At 44.5% G+C, this 12,143-nt stretch overlaps 1 protein-coding gene across 1 annotated transcript in view; it reads left to right on the top strand.

The window, feature by feature from the left end:
* LOC140480882 (disintegrin and metalloproteinase domain-containing protein 12-like) overlaps positions 1-12,143 on the top strand; it is a 259,186-nt gene that overhangs the window by 74,907 nt on the left and 172,136 nt on the right. Inside the window, exons 10-11 of the mRNA XM_072576436.1 lie at positions 6,115-6,199; positions 10,699-10,841. Coding sequence (XP_072432537.1) covers positions 6,115-6,199; positions 10,699-10,841 — 228 coding nt within the window. The remainder of the gene's footprint in view (positions 1-6,114; positions 6,200-10,698; positions 10,842-12,143) is intronic.

Below are 12,143 nucleotides of genomic sequence, written 5' to 3'. Positions count from 1 at the left end.
AAAAAATGGATTGATTAAGGAAAGTTGACCCGGATTTGCTAATATCAAATTGTGTATAATTGACTCGTTTGATGAGTTAATAGAGAAAGTAGATCAGGGTTATGCTGTTGATGTGGTGCATGTGAATTTACAAAACATATTTGATAAAACACTCCGGAAAAAGCTTGTCACTTAGAGTCCATGGAATAAGAAGTGACAGTAGCAGCATGGATACCAAATTGGTGAAGTTGTAGGAAGCAGAGTTGTGTTGAATGACTGACTTTTGGCCTAGAAGACATATATAATGGGGCTCTCCAGGGTTGGTTTTAGACTAGTATTTTTCTTGATGTATATGCATGACTGAAACTTGAATGGCGAGAGCATAATTTGTAAATCTCAAAAACTGGAAGTATTGTGAACAATGAAGAGGAGCAAAACAGTTAATACATCATACAGGATTTCTGGCTTTATAAACATGGCCATAGAGCACAAAAGTAAGGAGGTTATATTTAACCTGTAAAAAACACAGATTCAGCTTCAACTGTTTCCAGACACATCACTTCGGGATGGATGTGACAGCATTCACGGGGTTGTAGAAATTATTAAGAAGATTGAACATAGAACATTACAGCACAGTACAGGCCCTTCGTTGCGCCGACCTGTCATACCAGTCTGAAGCCCATCTAACCTACACTATTCCATGTATGCATATGCTTGTCTAATGACGACTTAAATGTATTTAAAGTTGGTGAATCTACTACCGTTGCAGGCAAAGCATTCCATACCCTTACTACTCTCTGAGTAAAGAAACTACCTCTGACATCTGTCCTATATCTATCACCCCTCAATTTAATGCTATGCCCCCTCGTGCTCACGGTCACCATTCTTGGAAAAAGGCTCTCCCTGTCCACCCTATCTAACCCTCTGATTATCTTATATGTCTCTGTTAAGTTACCTCTCAACCTTCTTCTCTCCAACGAAAACAGCCTCAAGTCCCTCAGCCTTTCCTCGTAAGACCTTCCCTCCATATCAGGCAACATCCCGGTAAATCTCCTCTGCACCCTTTCCAAAGCTTCCACATCCTTCTTATAATGCGGTGACCAGAACTGTACACAATACTCCAAGTGCGGCTGCACCAGAGTTTTGTACAGCTGTAGCATAACCTCCTGGTTCCGGAACTCGATCCCTCTATTAATAAAAGCTAAAGCACTGTATGCCTTCTTAACAACCCTGTCAACCTGGGTGACAACTTTCAGGGATCTGTGTACATGGACACCGAGATCTCTCTGCTCATCTACACTACCAAGAATCTTACCATTAGCCCAGTACTTTGCATTCCGGTTACTCCGACCAAACTAATCACCTCACACTTGTCCGCATTAAACTCCATTTGCCACCTCTCATCCCAGCTCTGCAGCTTATCTATGTCTCTCTGTAACCTACAACATCCTTCGGCACTGCCCACAATTCCACTGACTTTAGTGGCGTCTGCAAATTTACTAACCCACCCTTCTACGCCCTCATCCAGGTCGTTTATAAAAATGACAAACAGCAGTGGACCCAACACCGACACTTGCGGTACACCACTGGTAACTGGACTCCAGGATGAACATTTCCCATCAACCACCACCCTCTGTCTTCTTTCAGCAAGCCAATTACTGATCCAAACTGCTATATCTCCCACAATCCCATTCCTCCACATTTTGTACAATAGCCTACTGTGGGGAACCTTATCGAATGCCTTGCTGAAATCCATATACACCACATCAACCGGTTTACTCTCATCTACCTGTTTGGTCACCTTCTCAAAGAACTCAATAAGATTTGTGAGGCACGACCTACCGTGCTGACTACCCCTAATCAAATTATTCTTTTCTAGATGATTATAAATCCTATCTCTTATAACCTTTTCCAACACTTTACCGACAACTGAAGTAAGGCTCACTGGTCTATATTTACCAGGGTTGTCTCTACTCCCCTTCTTGAACAAGGGGACAACATTTGCTATTGTCCAGTCTTCTGGCACTATTCCTGTTGACAATGACGATTTAAAGATCAATGCCAAAGGCTTGGCAATCTCCTCCCTGGCTTCCCAGAGGATCCTAGGATAAATCCCATCCGGCCCAGGGGACTTATCTATTTTCACACTCTGCAGGATTTCTAATACCTCTTCCTTGTGAACCTCAATCCCACCTAGTCTAGTAGCCTGTATCTCAGTATTCTCCTCGACAACATTGTCGTTTTCTAGAGTGAATACTGTCGAAAAATATTCATTTAGTGCTTCACCTATCTCCTCTGAATCCACACACAACTTCCCACTACTATCCTTGATTGGCCCTAATCTTACTCTCGTCATTCTTTTATTCCTTAAATACCTATAGAAAGCCTTAGGGTTTACCCTGATCCTATCCGCCAACAACTTCTCATGTCTCCTCCTGGCTCTTCTGAGCTCTCTCTTTAGGTCTTTCCTGGCTACCTTGTAACCCTCAAGTGCCCTAACTGAGCCTTCACATCTCATCCTAACATAAGCCTTCTTCTTCCTCTTGACCAGAGATTCCACTTCCTTCATAAACCACGGCTCCCGCACACTACAGCTTCCTCCCTGCCTGACAGGTACATACTTACCTAAGACACTCAGGAGCTTTTCCTTGAATAAGCTCCACATTTCTATTGTGCCCATCCCCTGCAATTTCCTTCCCCATCCCATGCTTCCTAAGTCTTGCCTAATTGCATCGTAATTGCCTTTCCCCCAGCTGTAACTCTTACCCAGTGGTATACACCTATGCTTTTCTATCACTAAAGTAAACATAACAGAATTGTGGTCGCTATCACCAAAGTGCTCACCTACTTCCAAGTCTAACACCTGTCTGGGCTCATTACCCAGTACCAAATCTAGTGTGGCTTCACCCCTTGTAGGCCTGTCTACATACTGTGTCAGGAAGCCCTCCTGCACACACTGGACAAAAACTGACCCATCTATAGTACTCATACTGTAGTGATCCCAGTCAATATTTGGAAAGTTGAAGTCCCCCATGACGACTACCCTGTCTCTCTCACTCCTATCGAGGATCATCTTTGCTATCCTTTCCTCTACATCTTTGGAACTATTCGGAGACCTATAGAAAACTTCCAACAGGGTGACCTCTCCTTTCCTGTTTCTAACCTCAGCCCATACTACCTCAGTTGATGAGTCCCCAAACATCCTTTCTGCAACTGTAATATTGTCCTTGACCAACAATGCCACACCTCCCCCTCTTTTACCATCTTCTCTGTTCTTACTGAAACATCTAAATCCTGGAACCTGCAACAACCATTCCTGTCCCTCCTCTATCCATGATAGTTCCAGATATGAGGAACTTCAGTTCTGTGGCTGATTTTCTTGGAGAAGATTAAGAGGAGATTTTCAAATCATGAAGACAACTGCAGGGAGTCTATGAGGAGAAACTGTTCCTGTTCTGGAACAGTTTCTATTGTGCAACGAACCAGAATTGATCAGGGACCTCGAAGTGAAGGAGCCATTGGGAAGTAGTGACCATAATACAATAAGCTTCAATCTGCAATTTGAGAGGGAGAGGATACAATCGGAAGTGACAATATTTCTGTTGAATAAAGGGAACTATGGAGCTATGAGGGAGGAGCTGGCCAAAGTTCAATGGTGCAATCCCTTAGCAGGGATGACAGTGGAGGAACAATGGCGGATATTTCTGGGTATAATGCAGAAGATGCAGGATCAGTTCATTCTAAAAAGGAAGAAAGATCCCAGGAGGAGGCATGGGTGGCTGTGGTTGATGAGGGAAGTTAAGAAACATATAAAGTCAAAAGGGAAAAAGTATAACATAACAAAGATAAGTGGGAAAACGGAGGACTGGGAAGCTTTTAAAGAACAACAGAGGATTACTAAGAAGAAAATACGCAGAGAAAAAATGAGGTACGAAGTAAACTGGCCAAAAATATAAAGGAGGATAGTAAAAGTTTTTTTAGGTATGTGAAAGGCAAGAAAAATGGTTAAGACTAAAATTGGGCCCTTGAAGACAGAAACAGGGGAATATATTACAGGGAACAAAGAAATGGCAGAAGAATTGAATTGGTACTTCAGATCTGTGTTCACTGGGGAAGACACAAGCAATCTCCCTGAGGTAACAGTGGCTGAAGGGCCTGAACTGAAGGGAATTTTTATTTGCCAGGAATTGGTGTTGGAGAGACTGTTAGGTCTGAAGGTTGATAAGTCCCCGGGGCCTGATGGTCTACATCCCAGGGTACTGAAGGAGGTGGCTCGAGAAATCGTGGATGCATTGGTGATTATTTTCGGGATCAGTTCCTGTGGATTGGAGGGTGGTTAATGTTGTACCACTTTTTAAAAAAGGAGCGAGAGAGAAAGCAGTAAATTATAGACCAGTCTGACCTCAGTGGTGGGAAAGATGCTGGAGTCAATTATAAAGGATGAAATTACGACACATCTGGATAGTAGTAACAGGATAGGTCAGAGTCAGCATGGATTTATGAAGGGAAAATCATGCTTGACTAATCTTCTGGAATTTTTTAAGGATGTAACTCTAAAAATGGATGCGGGAGATCCAATAGATGTAGTGTACCTGGACTTTCAGAAAGCTTTTGGTAAAGTCCCACATAGGAGGTTAGTGAGCAAAATTAGGGCGCATGGTATTGGGAGCAAAGTACTAATTTGGATTGAAAGTTGGTTGGCTGATAGGAAACAAAGAGTAGTGATAAACGGCTCAATTTCAGAATGGCAGGCAGTGACTAGTGGGGTACCATAGGGATCAGTGCTGGGACTGCAGCTTTTTACAATATATGTTAATGATATAGAAGTTGGTATTAGTAATAACATTAGCAAATTTGCTGATGAGACTAAGCTGGGTTGCAGGGTGAAATGTGAGGAGGATGTAAGGAGATTACAGGGTGACCTGGACAGGGTAGGTGAGTGGGCAGATGCATGGCAGCTGCAGTTTAATGTGGATAAATGTATGGTTATCCACTTTGGTGGCAAGAACAGGAAGGCAGATTACTACCTAAATGGAATCAATTTAAATAAAGGGGCAGTACAGAGAGATCTGGGTGTTCTTGTACACCAGTCAATGAAGGTAAGCATGCAGGTACAGCAGGTAGTGAAGAAGGCTAATAGCATGCTGGCCTTCATAACAAGAGGGATTGAGTATAGAAGCAAAAAGGTTCTTCTGCAGCTGTACAGGGCCCTGGTGAGACCACACCTGGAGTACTGTGTGCAGTTCTGGTCTCCAAATTTGAGGAAAGACATTCTGGCTATTGAGGGAGTGCAGCGTAGGTTCACAAGGTTAATTCCTGGAATGGCGGGACTATCTTATGCTGAAAGACTGGAGCGACTGGGCTTGTATACCCTTGAGTTTAGAAGACTGAGAGGGGATCTGATTGAGACCTATAAGATTATTAAAGGATTGGACACTCTGGAAGCAGGAAACATGTTTCCGCTGATGGGTGAGTCCCGAATCAGAGGACACAGCTTAAAAATACGGGGTAGGCCATTTAGGACAGAGATGAGGAGAAACTTCTTCACCCAGAGAGTGGTGGGTGTATGGAATGCTCTGCCCCAGAGGGCAGTGGAGGCCCAGTCTCTGGATTCATTTAAGAAAGAGTTGGATAGAGCTCTCAAGGATAGTGGAATCAAGGTTATGGAGATAAGGCAGGAACAGGATACTGATTGAGGATGATCAGCCATGATCATATTGAATGGTGGTGCAGGCTCGAGGGGCAGAATGGCCTATTCCTGCACCTATTGTCTATTGTCTATTGTCTACAGACCATCACAAACATACAACAGGGTGAACAGTTACTTATGTGCTCAAATTATTAAATGATTCAACAATATTGAATGCTCCTCTATGTTGAATACCAATTGGAAATACTTTGAGGCTAACAAGACTCTTAATGAACTGTGGCTTCAATGTGTTTCACTCAGTATAACCTGGTTTGACCATGAGTGTCAGAATTGTCTGAGTCCTGAAGGGCATCACTATCAGACTGAGTTAGTGTGAGAACCAACATCACACTTAGTGCTCACCCATGTGCAACAACATGTCTGTGATTGCATTGGTTGGAGTAACCGCTGGCTAGTGATCATGTGCTCTGATTTCTCTTTTACAGGGGTGGAATTTTCATTGATGGAATTAATGGTTTGGCAATGCTTGGTGGAATATGTTCACTTGACAAATCTGGAGGAGTAAACTTGGTGAGCACCCACTTTTCCTTTTGTTTTTTGGGTTTCCTGTTCACTGACTAACCCCTAATGACTTCAATGCTGACAGTGACCAGGTAACTTGGTGGGACAGCATCACCTTCATTAAGGTGTCCACAACGTTTCAACAGTGGCCATCACAGCCTGAACTTCAAGGTTCAATGGCAGTGACACAGAGCCATTGCAAATCAGGCTACCAAAGCCAGTATTTATTGCAATCTCTAGTTAGATTTTTTTTTAGATTAGATTAGATTCCCAACAGTGTGAAAACAGGCCCTTCAGCCCAACAAGTCTACACCAATCCTCCGAAGAGTAACCCACCCAGATCCATTTACCTCTAGTGCACCTAGCACTCTGAGCAATTTAGTATGGTCAATTCACCTGACCTGCACATCTTTGGAGTGTGGGAGGAAACCGGAGCACCCGGAGGAAACCCATGCAGAGAATGTGCAAACTCCACACAGTCGCCTGAGAGTGAAATCGAACCCGGGACCTTGGTGCCATGAGGCAGCAGTGCTAACCACTGAGCCACCGTGCCACCCCAAATGTTGCTTTTGAGAAGCTAAAGTAAGCTGTCTTCTTGAATCGCTGCATCCCATGTGCTGTAGATGCAAAAACAATGCTGTTAGGGAGGGATTTCCAGGATTTTGACCCGACAATAATGAAGGAACAGCAAATCAGGATGATGAGTGACTTGGAGGGGAACTTGGTTGGTATTCCCACGTATCTGCTGTCCTTGTCCTTCTAAAGGGTAAAGGGGTTTGGAAGGTGCTGTTTGAGGAGCCTTGGCAAGTTATGGCAATGCATCTTGTAGATAGCATACCCTGCTGTTACTGAGCATCTGAAGGAGAGGATGTGGATGTTTGTGCCATTCAAGTGGATTGCTTTGTTGTGGATGATAAGAAGCTCCTTAAGTGTGGGAGCTGCACTCAATCAGACAAGTGGGGAGTATTCTCTCACACCCCTGACCTGTGCCTTGATGGACAGGCGTTGGGGGGGGAGGGGGTGCGGGGGGAGCGGGGGGATCAGGAGATGAATTACATGTTGCAAGATTCCCCGCCTCGAAATTGATCCAGAAGCCATAGTTTGCTTCATTTTCTGGTAATCCTTAGGATGTTGATACTAGGGGATTCAGTGATGGTAATGCCATTGAATATCATGGAGCAATGGTTAGTTAGATTCTCTCTTATAGAGTCATAGAGATGTACAGCACGGAATCAGACCCTTCGGTCCAACCTGTCCATGCCGACCAGATATCCCAACCCAATCTAGTCCCACCTGCCAGCACCTGACCCATCTCCCTCTAAACCCTTCCTATTCATATACCCATTCAGATGCCTTTTAAATGTTGCCATCGTACCAGCCTCCATCACTTCCTCTGGCAGCTTATTCCATACACGTACCACCCTCTGCGTGAAAAAGTTGCCAGTTAGATCACTTTTACATTTTTCCCCTCTCACCCTAAACCTATGCCCTTTAGTTCTGGACTTCCCCACCCCAGAGAAAAAACTTTGCCTATTTATCCTATCTGTGCCCCTTATGATTTTATAAACCTCTATAAGGTCACCCCTCAACCTCCGACGCTCCAGGGAAAACAGTCCTAGCCTATTCAACCTCTCCCTATAGCTCAAATCCTCCAACCCTGTCAACATCCTTGTAAATCTTTTCTGAACCCTTTTAAGTTTCACAATATCTTTCTGATAGGAAGGAGACAGAATTGTGTGCAATATTCCAAAAGTGGCCTAACCAATGTCCTGAATAGTTGCAACATGACCTCCCAACTCCTGTACTCAATACTCTGATCAGGAAAGGAAAGCATACCAAACACCTTTTTCACTATCCTATCTACCTGCGACTCCACTTTCAAGGAATTATGAAACTATATTCCAAAGTCTCTTTGTTCAGCAACACTCCCCAGGACCTTACCGTTAAGTGTATAAGTCCTGCTAAGATTTATTTTTCCAAAATGCAGCACCTCACATTTATCTAAATTATTCTCCATCTGCCACTCCTCAGCCCATTGGCCCATCTGGTCAAGATCCTGTTGTAATCTGAGGTAACCCTCTTTGCTGTCCACTACACCTCCAATTTTGGTGTCATCCGCAAACTTTCTAACTGTACCTCTTATGCTCGCATCCAAATCATTTATATAAATGACAAGAAGTAAAAGGACCCAGCACCGATCCTTGTGGCACTCCACTGGTTACAGGCCTCTAGTCTGAAAAACAACCCTCCACCACCGCCCTCTGTCTTCTACCTTTGAGCCAGTTCTGTATCCAAATGGATAGTTCTCCCTGTTTTCCAAGAGTTCCAACCTTGCTAACCAGTCTCCCATGGGGAACCTTGTCGAACGCCTTACTGAAGTCCATATAGATCACATCTACTGCTCTGCCCTCATCACTCCTCTTTGTTACTTCTTCAAAAATTCAATCAAGTTCATGAGGCATGATTTCCCACACACAAAGCCATGCTGACTAATCATTCCTTGCCTTTCCAAATATATCTTGTTGGGGATGGCGATTGCCTGGCACTTGAATGGCACAAATATTATTTGCCACTTGTCAACCTAAGCCTGGGCAGTGTCCAGAGTTTGTTGCATTTGAACTTGGACTTCTTCCGTACTTGAGGGGTCACGAATGGTGAGTCATTGGCGAATATTCCCACTTCTGACCTGACGATGGAGAGAACGTCGTTGATAAAGCAGCAGAAGATGGTTGCACCTAGAACACTATCCTGTAGAACTTCTGCAGAGGTGTCATGGAGCAGAGATGACTGACCTTCAATAACCACAACCAGCTTCTGTTGTACCCGGTATGACAAGCAGCTGAGAGTTTTGCTAAGGCTCCCTGATGTCACATGAGGCCATTATGTCAAGGCCAGTTACTCTAACCTCACCTCTGGAATTCAGCTCTTATGTCCCTGATTGAACTGAGGCTTTTGTGAGATCAGGATTGGAATTGTTCTGGTGGAGCAGGAGCTGAGCATCAGTAATTGGTCCCGACTGAATACGTGTTGCTTGATAACCCTGTCAATGACACATGCATTCACTTTGCTGATGATTGAGTGTAGACCAATGGCCAAGTTAGACTTGTCACAGTTTGTGAACAGTACATTTCTAGGCAACTTTCTATCTAGTGCTTCGGCTCTAGGTGTGGCAAGTTCTAGTACAGACATCTCAGTACTATTGCCACAAATTTGTCACAGGCTTTGCAGGAATAAAAATCGAAAAAAGAACTTACTCCACTCATTATTGCAGATTTACAAAAACAAAAGTAAGGTTACGCTTTAAACAGCCACTTAGCTGCTGTGAGCTTTCTCCCACACAGGCTTCTCCATGTTCAGCTGGGAACTTTACTGTTTGTTCGTTTTTCTTAGATGAAAACTGATGTTCACTTGAGATCAAACAGCAGGACAGTGAGGAACCTTGTTGAAAGCCTTACTAAAATCTATGTAGGTAACATCTATTGGTCTACCCTCATCGATCATTTCATCACCTTCTCAAAAAGTCCTGCATAAAGGCACACTGACTGTCCTTAATTAGGCCATTCTTTTCACATTGCAGGTAAATCCTATCCCTCGAGAATGAGTGTGAGATAGTGATTGAGTGTGAGTGAGAGACTGAATGTGAGATAGTGACTGAGTGTGAGATAATAACTGAGTGTGAGATATTAACTGAATGTAAGTGACAGAGTGAGTGTAAGTGAGAGACTGAGTGACAGACTGAGTATGTGAGTGAGTCTGAGTGAGAGACTGTGAGTGATTGAGTGTGAGATAGTGACTGCGTGAGACAGTGACTGAGTGTGAGTGACAGACTGAGTGAGTGAGAGACTGAGTGACTGAGTGTGAGATAGTGACTGCGTGAGATAGTGACTGAGTGTGAGTGACAGACTGAGTGAGTGAGAGACTGAGTGACTGAATGTGAGATAGTGACTGCGTGAGATAGTGACTGAGTGTGAGAGACTGAATGTGAGATAGTGACTGAGTGTGAAATAGAGACTGAGTGAGAGACTGTGTGAGTGAGAGACTGTGAGTGACTGAGTGTGAGAGACTGAGTGTGAGAGACTGAGTGTGAGATAGTGATTGATTGTGAGTGAGAGACTGTGTGAGTGAGAGACTGTGAGTGACTGAGTGTGAGAGACTGAGTGTGAGATAGTGATTGATTGTGAGTGAGAGACTGTGTGAGTGAGACACTGAGTGACTGAGTGTGAGTCACTGAGTGTGAGATAGTGACTGATTGTGAGTGAGAGACTGTGTGAGTGAGACACTGTGAGTGACTGAGTGTGAGACACTGAGTGTGAGATAGTGACTGATTGTGAGTGAGAGACTGAATGTGAGCTTGTGATGAATTATGAGCAAGTGACTGAGTCTGAGCTGGAGATTTGAGAGTGAGCTAGTGCTGGAAGAAATAACCAGAGAGCGCTGAGTTTAAGTGGGACGTGTTGTGAGTGCAAGTGACTAAGATGATAACAGGAATGTCTTCTGTTCCTTCCTAGGACAGCCAGCCAAGCTTCTTGGCTGCTGCTGCAACTGTGGCCCATGAACTGGGCCACAATCTGGGACTGACACATGACACTGAGGAGCGTGGCTGTATCTGTGCAGATGAGACTGCAGGCTGCATCATGGAAACGGAATTGGGGTAAGATAAAGATTCAAGCAGTTTGGCTGGTGTTTGGGGATCTCATTACCAATGTAATATCTAACAGTGAGAGTGAAGCCACCCTGTTATTTACACAGGCCTGGTGAGATAAACTGTATTACCAGAGGAGCTATGTTTTTGGGTGTAATTTATTCCATCTCTATGTCACAATTGCAGTATTGCTGGATAGGTGACTATGAGAAGACTCCACAAACAACTCCACCATCAGCAATGGTGCAGCTTTGAATTAAAAGCCAGGCAGAAACTAAAATCAGATGTCCAGTTCTGTCGCCTCATTACAGAAAGGATGTAGATGCTTTCGAGAGGATGCAGATTAGATTAGATTACATTACAGTGTGGAAACAGGCCCTTCGGCCCAACAAGTCCACACCGACCCGCCGAAACGCAACCCACCCGTATCCCTACATTTACCCCTTACCTAACACTACGGGCAGTTTAGCATGGCCAATTCACCTGACCTGCACATCTTTGTGACTGTGGGAGGAAACCGGAGCACCCGGAGGAAACCCACGCAGACACGGGGAGAACGTGCAAACCCCACACAGTCAGTCGCCTGAGGCAGGAATTGAACCCGGGTCTCTGGCGCTGTGAGGCAGCAGTGCTAACCACTGTGCCACCATGCCGCCCACTGATTTACCAGGATGCTGCCTGGTTTGGAGGAGCTTGTCTTATGAAGAGAGGTTGAGTGAGCTAGGGCTTTTCACATTGGAGAGGAGGAGGAAGAGAGGTGACTTGATAGAGGTCTACAAGGTAATGAGAGGCATAGATAGAGTAGATAGCCAGAGACTTTTCCCCAGGGCAGAAATGGCTATCACGAGGGGTCATAATTTTAAGGTGATTGAAGGAAGATTTTGGGGAGGGGTGTGTGGAATGCACTGCCAGCAGTGTAGTAGAGTCAGAGACATTGGGGACATTAAAGTGACTGCTGGACAAGCACATGGACGGCAGTAAATTGAGGAGTGTGTCGGATCTTAGATCTTAGATTAAGATAAATGCTCGGCACAACATCGTGGGCCGAACGCCCTGTACTGTGCTGTACTGTACTGTTCTATGAGGGGAGCAAGTTTAACAAGGGCCTGTGGGTCAGGCAACATTTGTGGGTGAAGAGAAATATTCCTGTTCTAACTCACACCACTACAAAATAAGGTTGAAGTGCCTGTGAATGAATGAAACCAAAAGCACAAGGTGAATGATCCTTTGTTAGGATATAGAAAACAGAAGCCCTCAAGCTGCCGCTGCCATTCAGTCAAGTCATGGCTGTTCTGCTACCTCAACTCCACC

Source organism: Chiloscyllium punctatum, chromosome 1 (genome assembly GCF_047496795.1).
Source record: "Chiloscyllium punctatum isolate Juve2018m chromosome 1, sChiPun1.3, whole genome shotgun sequence".
In the NCBI taxonomy this organism is placed as follows: Eukaryota; Metazoa; Chordata; class Chondrichthyes; order Orectolobiformes; family Hemiscylliidae; genus Chiloscyllium; species Chiloscyllium punctatum.
Note: the sequence above shows the minus strand (reverse complement) of the source record. Positions and strands in the feature narration are given on the sequence as shown.